At 45.9% G+C, this 14,879-nt stretch overlaps 1 protein-coding gene across 1 annotated transcript in view; it reads right to left on the bottom strand.

Moving 5' to 3' along the window:
* The window catches only part of LOC146866314 (uncharacterized), a 35,726-nt gene extending 21,201 nt beyond the window's left edge, over positions 1-14,525 (bottom strand). Inside the window, exons 1-3 of the mRNA XM_085635390.1 lie at positions 14,420-14,525; positions 11,115-11,181; positions 10,964-11,011 (exon numbers count right to left, since the gene is read on the bottom strand). Coding sequence (XP_085491516.1) covers positions 10,964-11,011; positions 11,115-11,174 — 108 coding nt within the window. The 5' untranslated portion in view covers positions 11,175-11,181; positions 14,420-14,525. The remainder of the gene's footprint in view (positions 1-10,963; positions 11,012-11,114; positions 11,182-14,419) is intronic.
* Positions 14,526-14,879: the final 354 nt, after the last annotated feature.

Below are 14,879 nucleotides of genomic sequence, written 5' to 3'. Positions count from 1 at the left end.
CTGCTCACTCCACTGAGAGTCAAGTGCTAAAATGGGGTAATTGGTGCTCAAATTGAGGCAAATACTATGGTGAACGCAAAAACAACAATTGATGGACAGAATGCAGAACAATGTCATATATTCACCCCAGTACAGAGATCTGGGTCTAAATCCATCGTTTTTTTGCTCCCCATGCCATTCCATTTTGAACCCAGCCATATGCAAATCAGTCTTGACCCTGCGCCCAGTGGGAACAGTCCAGCCCGAACTGCCAGGCCAGGTCATCCCAGGACTGGAAACAAGCATCCTATGACCGGTTTTGGGCTTTCACCCCTCATCAGCCAGGATAGCATGACTCCAGTGGCATGGAGAGCACTGGACCCTCATCTGTGCATACCCGTCCTACTCGGGGTGACAAACGCAAAAACAACAATTGATGTACAGAATGCGGAACAATGTCATACATTCGCCCCAGTACAGTGATCTGGGCCTAAATCCTTCGTTCGTTTTGCTCCCCATGCCATTCTAGTTTGAACCCAGCCATATGCAAATCCGTCTTGACCCTGCGCCCAATGGGAACAGTCCAGCCCGAACTGCCAGGCCAGTTCCTCCCTGTACTGGAAACAGCATCCTAGGACTGGTTTTGGGGTTTCACCACTCATCAGCCAGGCTAGCTTGACTCCAGTGGCATCAAGAGCACGGGTCCCACTATGGTTAAGCCATGTGGCACCAGGAGTATATGACACTGAATCTCTCTACCTAGGCACAGTAACTCTTTGCCTGGGAGTCCTAGAGAAGTTCAGACATTGTGGAAAATGGGTGGGGGTGTGTCACAAAATAAACATTGGCTATGTGGATCCAGTTGTGTCAATAAAGACCTTTTACCTCTGCTGCCTTGAAATCTTCTAACTGTTGGACCCAAAATGAAATGTTAAGTTCATGCCTTTAGCACTTGACCCTCAGGCTAGCTAGGCTGAGCAGATCAAAGTTCACTCAGATGGAGTGATGTGGAATAGAGTGTCTATTATGATTAATAAATCAGTACCCACACAATAGTTTAAAAAAAGAAAAGTATTTTTAAGTCCAAACACACAACAAACAACAACTGCACATGAGAATTGTAGGATCCCTTTTTCCAAACCAAGTGCTTTGACTGTCTCCAGTTGGGCAGAGGAGGGGGGCTGTCTGTTCCAGAAAACCACCACAGGTGGGCACTCCTCAGGGGTGGCCAATGTGGCTTTGGTGGGATGTAATCCCTACGAGCAGAGGGTAGAGGATTCCCTAACTTTCCTTAGTTGGGAGGTGGGCCCAGAAGGCAATTTGGTGATTCCTGAGGGTGGGGGTCATCGCTTCCTCCAGATCACAGTGAATAGGGTCCCTGTCACTGATTTAAGGGATACCTGTGCCAGTCAAACCATGGTTGTGGAAAGACTGACTTGCCCAGAGCAGGATCAGCCAGGACAGGTATGCAGGGTAACCCTGGCACAAGAGCAGGACTTTGTTTGATCTATGGCTCCATTCTCCCTAGAATAGGGTTTGAATCATCCAGAAGAGATGTCATTGTGAATGCCCAGAAGCACATCAACTGCATCTCGGAAATGAACTACTACCAGTGATAGGAGAGCTGGGTGGGGCGGCAGCCCAGGGCAACCCAAAAGCTGTAGCTATAGTGGGTACTGCTCCCAAATGGAGAGTATGGAGGCCCAGATGGACTGTAAGTGTTAAGAAGTGGAGGAAATCCACAGTGGAGCGAGCACTAGATTAGGGGCTACCCACTCTGAGAGAGGAGCATGCCAAGACTGACCCTGGTGAGGCAACTTCTGACATGAAGTTGCTACATGTGCTGTCACAATGACTAAACCCATGAGCCCTGTCCTAGGAAGACCCCTGGAAGAGATATGTTATCCTTGAGGGGGTGGTGGTTCCCCTGGGACATCCAGGCTTGCCAGGCACCTGTTCAGCCCCAGGGTACAGACTTGTGTTGAGAGTACACTACCCCTAAGATGGCAGAAGGGATAGTGGAAGTAGGGTGTCTTTACCTAGTTATGTTACTCCCCACTCTGAAGGTTCACCCTAACTTTTTGTGCTCACACTTCTTGACTGTTAGATAGTAGTGTTATGACTCTGTAGTGTCCTGTGCTCTGCTGATCAGGCCTCGGTGCATGTGCTCTAACCCAAAAAGTATTTGCTTAATTGGTTCACCCTCTTTGCCATATGTCAACTAAATTATACATCCCTAGTATATGGTACCAGTAGAGCCCAGGACCTGTAAGTTAGGTGCCCCTCATAGACTGCAGCACTTATTGTGACACCACAAGTATGACAAAGCAAAGCATCACTCCCAGCCCCCCATTGTCGGCAGGAAGAGTAGTTTTTACACTGCTAACTTGACTTAGTCATTTATTAACTGGATAAGTCTGAATCTTCTTTTATACTATTCGTAAGTCACCCTTAAGGTAGTCCTACTGAGCCCTAAAGGCAGGGTGCATTACATTACAAAGAAGGACATGTGTTGTATTAACTTTACATGTCCTGACATTAAAAGACCCTGCATTGTCGTTTTTATGGTGGAAAGGAGTATGGAGTTACACACTGACACTCAGTAGTGCTAATGTCTTGATGGGACTACTAAATATCAAGTTATCAAAAGAATCATTGCATTAAACTGGCTTGTTGCTCAAGTTGAATTTAATGTAACAATTCAAAAATGGCAACTTTAGAAAGTTGTTACTTTGTTGTCAAACGTTTTGTAGTAGCCATTTACGTCTGCACACAGCTACTGTCCTTGAGGCAGCCTTCTGCACTCCTGGGGAGAGCAGAGAACAACTCTCAGGAAAAAAAACAAAGGACCTGCTAAGGAAAGAGGTGTGACCTCCTCCTGGCAGGATGACCAGAGTTGGTGTGAGCCCAAAAGGCGAGCTTCAAAGAGGAAGCAGACCTTTGAGAGAAAATGGTAATCACACCGAGGAGGGGATGCTCTTTTGTTTAGGCAGGCAGGCTGTAATCGTGAGGAGAGGCAGAAGCCATTGTCAGACAAGTTTTGCAAGGGGAGTGTAACCCCCATGTAGTTACACCTCTGGATTGAGCTAGGGAGCTCCACACAGCAAGAGAAGGGTTCTGACATTTTGGGATTGGGCAGAATAGTGCATTCTGGGCAAGCTAGATGTTGCAATTCACAGGAAGTCATCATCAGGCCGGAGGGGACCTTTTAGCCGATGGGATAGTTAGTCGCCACATCCATATAGGCACTTAGCGGGCATATAGTGGTATCCCAGGCACCCAGACCTCAGATCACGTGAGTACTGCAGAGAGTTCCCTTGACCAGGCAAAAGCGGCTGCTCCAAAGCCTGGATTGCACCAGCTGCACCTTTGTCTATCATAGAAAGGACTGTGCCTGTGAGACACCACTTGTGGAAAAGTTGCCTACAAGCATCATCAGAGAAGGTGACTCCAAGAATAAGTCGGCTGACACCCTGTTACAGCCACAAAGCCATAAACGCTAGGAAGTCTACACTGTTGAGTGCAGAACACCAAGAAGCTTAATGCAGCTGGATGCAGGAGTGCAGCATCAAGACTGTCGTAATTCTCAAAAGTTGCATGCTGGACCTTAGTGAGTTGTCAGACTCAGCACAGTAATTACTACAATTGAGAGGTAACCCCTGGTTTTGCTGTAACCAAATACCAGTAGACTAGTGACAACTAGTTTTGTGATGGACTACACGTGGACTTCCTGGTAAACCAACCCCAAAAGCCAAAGTTGCAACCCCTGTGCATGTGGACCAAGGGATGGCCAAAGAAAAACCCTGTAAACTGACACAGCATCTTTGAGTATTTTCAGCATCATGCAACCACACCATCAAAGCCACTTCATCTACTTCTACAGCAGTTCGCCCATAGGACCTGGCAGTGGACAGGAGACAGTTCAAGCTAAGAGATACATGTTCAAATGGACCTGACTGGTCCTTGTGACTGGTTTCCTATTGGAGATGGTCCACACAGGAGTGCACATATAGCTGTTTTCAAATTACTTCTTGTGGCTGACCTTAATCCATGAGACATTGTAAATTGCAAAGATTATTGCATTTATTGCAAAGCAGTGATATATTATGTGTCTGAAAATAAATATCTCCAGAACCTTCCTCTGAATTTTGGGTGTTCAGATGTCTATTTAAAGATAAAAATGCAAGCTAAAAATTGGTGTTGGAGTTTTAATGTGTTGCATTTTCTTTTTATTTCACGTTTTTGGTACTTCTTTATGCTTTTCACTTCTTCCTTTGATAAATGTTAACTGCTCAGAGCTGTAGCTACCCATGACTGGGCTAAGGTTTTACAAATAATTCTGAATGGACCTTATACAGAATGGTGTGGTCACACAACCACTCCAAATAATAAACCACGCTTCTCACAACGTAAAAACGCCAAATTGTATCCATCATAGAGAAATTGACTGTATGTACTCATGTTGGGTGTTAGAAGTTGGGTCTCTAGTTGGCAGAGGTATGCACCCTATCCAAGTAGGGACCAGATTACTAGGCATATAAGTCAGATATACAACTTAAATTAACCCGTGCTCACCCTCTGGTATGTTGGTACAGAGCAGTCAAGCTTAATTTAAGAGGTAATCTGTAAAGTATTTGTGGAACACTTAAATTACAGCAACACAATGAAAACACCATAAAAAGACTCCACACCAGAACAATAGAGAATATTTATCTTAGTACAACAAGACAAATATGAGAAAACCCCAATAAGTAGAACGCAAGATATTATTTTTTAAAGATTAAATCCTAAAACAGTGATTAGAAGTCAATAGCGCTCAAAGGTTACATGAGGTCACGTTAGACCGGGGAAAATACAAGTTCAGGCCGACCACATTAGAGGGACGGCTGGCTACAGGATCCATGCAGAAAGTACCTTGGATGGAGCAAGTGTCGGCATCGAAGACTCACTGCTCGGTTCCAAATCATGCAGTCGGGTCAATTGTGTTGAAGTTGAGCCTCGCAGTCGGGTCCTGCAACGTTGTCGAGCCTCGCAATAAGGGCCTTGGATCAGTATGGCATCATCGTCAAATCTCACAGTTGGGACCTCCGATTAGCACGGCATTGTCGTCGAACCTCACAGTTGGGTCCTGAGTTGTCGTTGAGCCACTCAGGGATGTCTTCAGAAGCATCAGCGTCGGAAGGCACTGAGTCGATTCCAATAATCGCAGAGATGCATCGATTGTGGAGCAAAATAGCTGCAGAACCCACTTCTGAGGTCCGGGACTGAAGGGCACCTCAGACAAGGAAAGACACACAGATGGCAGATTCCAGCAGCTGAAGTAGAGTTGAAGGAAGTCTTTGATGGCCATGGGACTTCAAGAACAGGGGGCAAGCCATCAAGCCCTTAGAGAAACTTGGGTTCAAGGATGTAGAGAGCATGTCCAGTCCTTCTCACACCCAGGCAAGAAGCAGCAGGCATCAGGCAAACACAGCACAGCAGATAGCAAAGTGGCAGTCCCGTCTACAGGACAGCAACGCCGACGCTGATGCAGTGCTGATCCAAAGACATCCCTGCATGCTCTACTATGACACGGGACCCAACTGTGAGTTTTGATGACGACGCAAAGTTGATCCATGGTCCTGACTGAGAGATCTGACAATGATGCAGCACTAATCTGAGATCCTGACTGTAAGACTCGACGACGACACAAGACCAAACTGCGAGGCTCGACTTCGGCACATTGACCCAATTGTGTGAATCGGAACCTAAGCAGTGAGTCTTTGAAACAACGCTTGCTCCTTCCAAGATATTTTCTCAGCAGGCCGTGCATGGGTTTTGTAGTCTGCCTGCCCTCCATAGTGGTCAGCCTGAACTTTGCATTTGCCCCGGTCCAGTGCAACCTCAAGTAACCTTTATGCGCTATTTACTTCTAAGCACTGTTTTGTGATTTTGGGCCATATGTAGGTAAAAGTGAAATACCGAATTCTTAATACCGAACTTTACCAAATCGGTATTAAGAATTCAGTATTTCCGATGTAAGGAAAAAATCGGTATTTTTTACCAAACCTGTAAAATTCGGAAAAAACAATACCGAATCCTTAATACCGATGGGTAGTACCGATTCTGTATTACCGAATCGGTAAATACCGAATCGGTATTTCAAAATAGCAGCAATTGAGGAATCAGCCAGTCCTGTGCATCCACCCCACCTCCCAACCAGGAAGTGGCCACACCCAAGCATGCACACCAAGCTGTGCCCCCTCACTCCCAAACCCCATTCCCCAATGAGGAAGTGTGAATCCACCTCCAGTACAGGTTTCACTGAACACCAGCAATGCATGATGGGAGATGTAGTCAGTGTAATACCTATCATGACAGTCATCCCACTGAACACAAAGGCATATGACACACATCAGTGATAAGCAAGCAGAGGACAGAAAGATAGATTGTCAGAAATGTAAATTTATTATTGGTACGTAGTCCAGCCAGACTAGTGAGCTAATGTACTATTTGTGTCCACAGGCGAGACATCGCGCAGGGCTGCACATGACAAGGCAGGAAGGGCACCCCGGAGGGAGAGATCGGAGGAGGCAATTGCAACTGCAGGGCACACCACACCACCAACACCGGCATCACCACCAATGCCAGCATCACCACCACTGCCAACATCACCACCACTGCCAGCATCACCACCACTGCCAGCCACAACACCACTGCCAGCAACAACACCACTGCCAGCATCACCACCACTGCCATCAGCAGCAGCAGCGTCACCACCGGCAGTAACAAGACCCAGGAGGCATGCAGTTGGCAGACTCCAAGAGATGGAGTTGTCCTTGGAAGACAGCAGAGGTGGCGAACAGCCAACAGTGCCAGTGGATGCAGGATCACAGTCCCCAACAGTGCGATCACACACAGGTGCCAGACGCCGCAGGGATAGGGAACCCAGTCCCCATTTGCATGGTGAGGAGCATGGTGTGTTCGCAGGGCTGGAGGCGAGCATGGTAAAGGTTCAGCGCCTGCAAGCAATACTATCAGTACAGCGGCAGGTGAGACAAGTGAATGCAAACATGCAGAATATAGAGAGGGGCATCAGCTCAATGAACAAGACGCTCGCTGAGCGCATGAAGGAAATGGCAGAGGGCATGAGGGACATGTCCCGGTTAGAGATGCTGCTGTGCAGCAAACTTGATGAGGACAGGACGGCACGGTGCAGGGAGAGGCAGAAGACGGAAAATCATACAAAGGCGGTGAACCGCCTCTCCTCAGCCACTTCTCTGCTCTGCAGGCGCTCCGTGACCATGCAGGAAGGGCTGGCACACTGCAGCCGTGATGTTTCAAGGGGGCTTGTGGAAGTTACAACTGCACTTGAAGTGCTCCTAACTACTCAGGCTGCTAATACTGGTGCAGCTGATGTGGGGGACAGTGCGGAGATGACGTGTCGCAGCAGTATAACGCCCCCTGCAACTGAGATCAGGAGGAGCAGCAGACGTCATGGGGCTGGCACTGGATCGATTCCCAGTGACATCAGTCTGCTCGGGGAATCCAGATGTGTTGTGCATGGCCGCAGGCGTTAATGCAGGCCACACTTTGATTACTTAACTGGGTGACTTAACCCATGACATCCTTGTAGGGTGGTTACAAATATGACTGGCATGTTGAGCCTTTTGTGTAGTGGTGTAGTGCCAATATATTAAACTTTGTCATTCAAATGCAACAATTGGCTGTGTCTCCTTACTTACTCAGAAATTGTTGCGTGTGATCACAGCCCGTCTTTGTCTCCCATCTGGTGCTGGTGCCACTCCTGCTGCGTTGGGCTCTGGCTGTGCAAAATCATCATCAGCGTCCTCAGAGTCAGTTAATTCAACCTCTGTACCTTTCTTAGTGGCAAGGTTATGCAGCATAGCACAAGTTGCGATGATCTTGCAGCAGATGATGGGTGTGTACTGGCGTGCACCTCCGCTTTTGTGGAGGCAGCGGAACCTGCTTTTCAATAGTCCAAACGTGCGCTCCACAACGTTGCGTGTTGATTTGTGCACCACATTGTAGCATCTTTCACGTGGGGTCGATGGGTTTAGGTAAGGTGTGAGGATGAATGACCGCACAGCATAAGCACTATCACCCAGGTGGAGAAGACAGTGCCATTAATATCAGTCACCAACATATTCATATGCAGTGTACATCAGGGTGTGTCACAGTGATTTACCTAGCAGGTATCCTTCTCCAAATTCTCCTGCAGCCAGGCGTGTGTAGATCCCACGGTTCTGGAAAATGTATGAGTTGTGGGTGCTCTCAGGAAATTTGGCCACTATGTCGGTGATTAAGTTGGCTGCATCGCAGATTACCTGCACATTGATGGAGTGGGTTGATTTTATGTTTCGGTAGATGTACTCAGTGGCTGCAGGTGGGCAGATTGGAATGTGTGTCCCATGAATGCACCCTATCACATACGGGAACTGTGCCTTTTGGTAAAAGTCTGTCTTGGTTTTCAGCAGTTCCGGCTGTATGGTTGGGAAGCTTATGTAGTGATGCATTCTCTGCATCATGGCATCCAGGAATTTGTTAAAGAAACGGGACAGGCAACTCTGTGACACCCCACCTACCGCAGCTATCACCCCCTGGTAACTGCCAGATGCAAGTAGGTGTAGGCTACAGAGCACCTGCACATGTGGTGGTATAGCGTGTGCCCTTATAGTTGAATGCTCCAGGAGTGGGTGCAGGTCCCTTATCAGGTCCAGGATGGTTTGGGGGTGTAGCCTGTACCTTTCATGGATCTCTGCCTCAGTCAGTTGGAAGAGTGTGATGCGCTGTCTGTAAACGCGCTCCTCCCGTCTCCAGATCCTCACTCCTGCTGCCTGTAGCCATAGCCGCCTTGCTATCACATAGAGGGCCACCATAGTGATCACACTGTTGCATTTTGGGACTGTTTAAATACACTGCAGCTAATTACCACATGCTTGCAGTCAGTGGTAATTGCCGACTCTTAAATCCCGAATTTTAGGAAATTTGGTATTACCGAATTTCTCAACATCTCTTTTATAGAATTTACTGTTTCTTATTTACCGATTCGGTATTTAGGTGTTCGGTAAATCCAAATTGGTAAATTAGAAATCGGTAATTAGAAATCGGTATTTACCGATTCCTTATTACCGATTCCTTTTCTACATTGGGGATTGCTATATACCGGTCGGTAATGCTGAAATCTACTGATTTTCGGTATTACCGACTGATATTTGGGCCACCTACATCGGGCCCTTAATCTTTAAAAAATTCGTATCTCGAGTTCTACTTATTCGATTTTTGCCGTTTTAGGGCCAGATGTAGGTAAATCTGAAATACCGATCTCTTAATAGCGAATTTTACCGATTCGCTATTAAGAAATCGGTATTGCCTATGTAGGTAAAGATTCGGTAAAAAATACCGAATCCTTAATATTCCTTATTACCGAATCGGTAATTGAGATTCAGTAATAAGGAATACCTACCCATTCATTTCTATGGGCTTGAAGGCCCATAGGAATGAATGTGAAGACATTCAATATTAGCGATTCGGTATTACTGAATCGCTACTATCGGGAGCACTTTCAAGGGTGCCAGGGTGTCAAAAGGACACCTTGTTGCACCCCTGAAATGTGCATGTGTGCACATGTGGCGTGCCTACATGCCCTAGGGGCATGAATGTGTGCCACATGGCACTTAACAAAAAACAAAAAAGTGATTTTTTAAAGGAAATCGGTAATTACCACCAACTTGAAGTTGGTGGTAATTACCGATTTCTTAAGGCTCAAAAGCGCTCTTTAATGTGCTTCCTACATTGCATTTAAGGAATCGGTATTACTGGTTCCTTACATGCAAGTGCAATAAGGAATCGGTATTTACCGATTCCTTATTTACCGATTCCTTACCTACATTAGGAATGGCTAAATACCGGTCGGTAACGCTGAAATTTACAAAATTTCGGCGTTACCGACTGGTATTTGGCCACCTACATCTGGCCCTTGGTCTTGTTTTACACCTATATATATTCTCTATTTTTCTAAACTGGTGTGTAGCCTTTTTGTGGTGTTTACACTGTGTCACTGTAATTTAAGTGTTGCACAAATACTTTACACATTGCCTCTTAAGTTAAGCCTTAGTGCTCTGTGCCAAGCTACCAGAGGGTGAGCACAGGTTCATTTAGGTTGTGTGTCTGACTTATCCTGACTAGGAATGCGGTCCCTACTTTGACAGGGTGCAAACCTGTGCCAACTAGAGACCCAATTTCCAACATTGAGTATCTTGAAATCCTGGACAGCTGCCATCCATTAAGACAAAATCGTGCAGCCCTGCTATATGACCACTCACCTTTGTAATAAAACCCAAAATTACTCATAAACAATCATTTTCATGTACTTTATCTTTACAGGAAGGAGAACAGCAACATCAGCTTTGCATGGAACCTATCAATGTCATACAGGAGTGTCCATTATGCTAGCAAAGCCTATATCTCGAGGGGTATTTCAGGCAGTTAGCACCATACAGATCAAAAAATCACTTACAGAAATATTGTCTTACAGAAATATCGCGGTACAAGCAAGCCTGGCTGAAGACGGCTGAAATGCCAGAAACCGGTCCTAGGAATCTTGTTTCCGGTCCAGGGAAGGCATGGCTTGGCAGTTCGGGCTGGACTGTTCCCATGAGGCACAGGGTCAGACTGATTTGCATATGGCCATGTCTGAACTGGGGTGGCAGAGTGGGCTAAAGAACGGTGATGGATCAAACCCAGATCTGTTGACTGGGTGTGAGTGTTTGATTGATTCTGATGCTCCGTCCATCACCACCCCCTTTTGTACCGCTTACAGAAATATCGGGCCTTAAATATTGTTTACAAAAATATAATTCCATTCGTTGTAGACTTTCTATGGAGAGCAATTTTGTAGATGATATTTAGGCCACAATATTTATGTTAAACAACCACATCATTTTGTTACCACACCAATGAGGTTACACACAGCCCTTCTCACCTTATATTGGTCTGCTTCTGACCTGGCTGGGCGTCCTGATGGGGATGCCTGTCAAGGAGAAAAAGGCAAAAATATGTAATTACTTTCATATTTTCAGTTGGGTCCAACTGGCACTAAGAATTAAATATACATTAAGTGAACAAGCCCCTACCGGAAGGGTCCAAACCACGCCAAGGAGGCACAGGCTGAATACCGCCGTCTTCGCGTTCATTGTCGATCTGCAGATGGGAACAACACCTAGGATTAGAGACTGTGCAAAGTTGAGAGCAACAGAGCTCTTGTAAATACTACAACTTGCTTTTTTGTACTTTGGTAGCCCTGGATTCCTTGTCAGAACCTTTCACTTGCAGACCAGCCACTCAAAACCAATATGAACCATTCCTATACTTTAGTCAGTTCTAGCTGATCCTGACATTATTACTAAACAAACGCAACCAAATATATTGTCCACAGATCGCCTTGTCTCCAACTAATCAGAATCTCACCAAAATCTCAGAAACTTAATAGGCCCTAAGACTCAGATAGCTCTAAAGGACTATGGTAGAAAATTGATTTGCAAATGCTTGTCAACATAACATAACAAGACGCTGCTGTTGTTACTACTACGTCCTGCAGAGTATCTGCTTCTGCGTCTCGGGGACTGTCTTAAGACACATCGATGTCAGACTCCTTCGAATGAGATTTAAAAGAGCTATTTGGTACAAATAGTGGTCCGTAGACTCACAGCACCTGATTCCTATTCCAAACTGAGCTGCTTTACCGAATGGTGAGATCTTTAGAAAACCACTTGATCTCATTGTGCTGCAACAAGGATCCCTTATGTGCATAAATGCGGAGAAGTTAGTCACAGTCCATCCCCTACAGTACTGTAGTATTATAGCCCAACATACACCTGTTGTTAAAGGCCCCTCAAATTAGATGTTGGTCGAGCCTCATGCAAGGTTCTATAAAAAGGGAGAGTGACTTTGCTAACCTGTATACCCCAGAGCAGAAGCGTTGTCATGCTATTGGAACATTTCACCTCCTGAGGGTTGTAAGTTATAGAGGGTGAACAGAAAGAGAAGCATTGTGATGTTGAAACAGATGGTCTTTACTGGCCAATAATGGCCCTTTGCCACCCTATTGTGTTCAAGGGAGTTCTCAACATTCAACCATTCAAATTCCTAGATTGTAACTGAATATTTACGCAAGCACATTGGAAATGAATCATTAGTAAGTGGATAACAATAAATGGAAAAATAGAAAACCAAACTGCAGTTTCAAGAGAGGCATGATAAAAAGCAAAATGTTGGGGGTTGAAACAAGAATAGGAAAGAAACTGAAATGAAACATGAAATGAGTTTCAGTAAAACAACCGTTTTATGATATTGGCATAGTTCAAGATGAGACATACAGCTTATGGATCAGCTCTAACCCTGAAATAGAAGGCCCCAAGAATACACATTTAAATAGAATCAGGAAGTAATGCCTGCATGAGGCTGAGTAACTCTTAATGAGGAGTTGAAGTGCTTTGCGGACAGGTATCAAGCTGATTGGAGGGAGTGACTTAGATTGGCAGTTTTGACTATAATATGGTCTGCATCTGCAGTGTAAATGCCATACATAAGGACTAGAGCTGTGCTCCTATGTTCTGTACCACCGCTCTTACGCATGAGTGTGAGGCAAAAAATACAGGAGGAACAGCACGCAGCCATAGAGGCAGCCATGCCGGTGGTCAAGCAAGCGATTACTTACATTCTGGAAGTAGTCTTAACAGTAAATTCTATATTTAATTAACCCAGGAAGTTCTGGTAGCAGTGCTGATCCCTCAGGTTATGCTATGTTTAGCAACAAAAGTCCAGCCCCTGGTGCCATCACTCATCTACCAACTCATATAATACAGAGTTTCTGTATAGGAGTTCCTGGTTAATGTATTAGTTTAAGCAAAGAGAGGAAGGGTCTAATCTGAGGTGGCATAGTGGGCAAACAAAAAAAATGGGTTGGAATCCTACCCCGAGTGGTTGCCAGTGGTTACACATATTGCAAGCATCCTTCCGTCACCTTTTGTGTGTTTAATGTACCGCCCTAAGTGGCAAAGGTTATGACCAAACATGGCTCTCTTGCTCACTGTGCCACTGGAACCAAGCTACACCCAACCAGGGTGAAACTGGTCTTATGCTGCTTGGGTTCCGGTTCAGAGAGGACCTGGTTTGACAGTTCAGACTGGACTGCTCCTATTGGAGCAAGGTCAGGCTTGATGTTAGTAGTTAGACTTACAACAAGCATCCTCCCATCACCTTGTGTGTGTTTAAAATGTCTGTATAACCTGTGTGAGTCCGAGTCGGCATGTTGTTTGTAATCATACTCCTAAACACATTTGAAAATGTCCTTGGCCCACGCCTACGATTTTGGTGAGCCCAAAAAAAACAGTTCTTTATTTTCAGAAGCAGCTCTTCGCCCAATGCACATACCTTAAAAAATCCCGGGCTTACCCAAAATTGAGTTGTGATCTGTTATATAAATTGGTTACTTTGGAAACAGGAGTCCTTGGCTGGAATTCTGAATACTCTTACTGCCATAGTGGAATCTCTGCAGATCTCTTGATCTTTCTTTCAAAGTCCTCCAAAAGTTTGTCAGGAAAGTACAAGATGCCCAGAAACTCAGGGGCAGAATTACAAGAAAGTGACGCATCGGTACAGATGCGTCACTTTCCCTGCGCCAACATGCAAAACCCTTGCGTCACCATGGATGCGCCGTATTTACAGTACAGCGCACCATGGCGCAAGGATTGACAGATGCGTCAGAAATTCTGACTTATCTGTTGACGGAAAGTCACGCATTGCTGGAGTCGTGTCGCAAGCACATCGCAATTCCAGCAATGCTCAGGGGAGCCCTATGCCTAACATGCTGCGTCACTCCTTATGCCTGCTTCAAGCAGGCGCAGGGTTTTGACGCAGCATGGACGTAAAAGTGACTCAGTGAAATCTTGTAGATTTCACGGAGTCACTTTTACGGGGTTTCCTGCGACGGAACGCCCACCCTGAACATTAAACCTGACGCAGGTTTAATGTGGCGCAGGGCTTCACAACGTGACGCATCTCCCTAGATGCGTCACGTTGTAAATGGGCCGCAACTTTTACGCTGCCTCTGCGTCACAAAAGTGACGCAACGACGGTGCAAAAGTGACGCAAGGGGCTTGTAAATCTGCCCCTCAGTTCCTTGCCAATCAATATTGGAAGCACTTGGATAACGGCTATCAATAATTATTCTTGTGAAACAAACACGGCCATTCTATGCAGCCTGGAAGTGCCTAGAGGTGAATTAGTGCTTCCTGTTGAGCTATACAGGTCACCTAATTTGCAATAGGACACAGTAACCTTTGCAAGACACGGGTTTTATTCTGCATACATAACTCCTTTCACGCGTCACATTAAACACAAAATAACAGCAAGGTTCCTGTTAATGAAGTCCCCCTACCTTCCGTTTGGGTGTGGGTCAGGAGAATGAGTTCCCTGGTTGGTGAAGATAACCCCGTGACTGAACAGCAGGACGCTTGGTTCAGTCCTTTCTGAAGGGGCGGTCAAGTCCTCTGCTCGCGCGCTGTCACCTTCTGGTATTTAAGCGTTCTCCCAGTCCCCTGGCCATGCCCAATCCTCGGTGAGCAACCAGCGTGACGTCATGAGACTCCTTTCAATGCCGGGCCTCCCCACCTTCTTTCACGCGGCTTATGGAGACACCTTTCCTAGCAGTATTTATTTAGCAAACCGGTCCACCCATTGTCAGCTTGTGAAACCATTGTAATACTGAACTTTACATTTCACACGATTCGCTTTCAATAAAATTCTGGACCTTAGCAGTCCCCCCCCCCCCCCACCAGAAAAATTAATGTCACTGTTGTGCTTGATTAGAAATGATCCTCTAGTCAGCGGCATGCATT

Source organism: Triturus cristatus, chromosome 2_1 (genome assembly GCF_964204655.1).
Source record: "Triturus cristatus chromosome 2_1, aTriCri1.1, whole genome shotgun sequence".
Taxonomy (NCBI): Eukaryota; Metazoa; Chordata; class Amphibia; order Caudata; family Salamandridae; genus Triturus; species Triturus cristatus.
The sequence above is the reverse complement of the archived record's forward strand: the minus strand, read 5'-3'. Positions and strand labels throughout refer to the sequence as shown.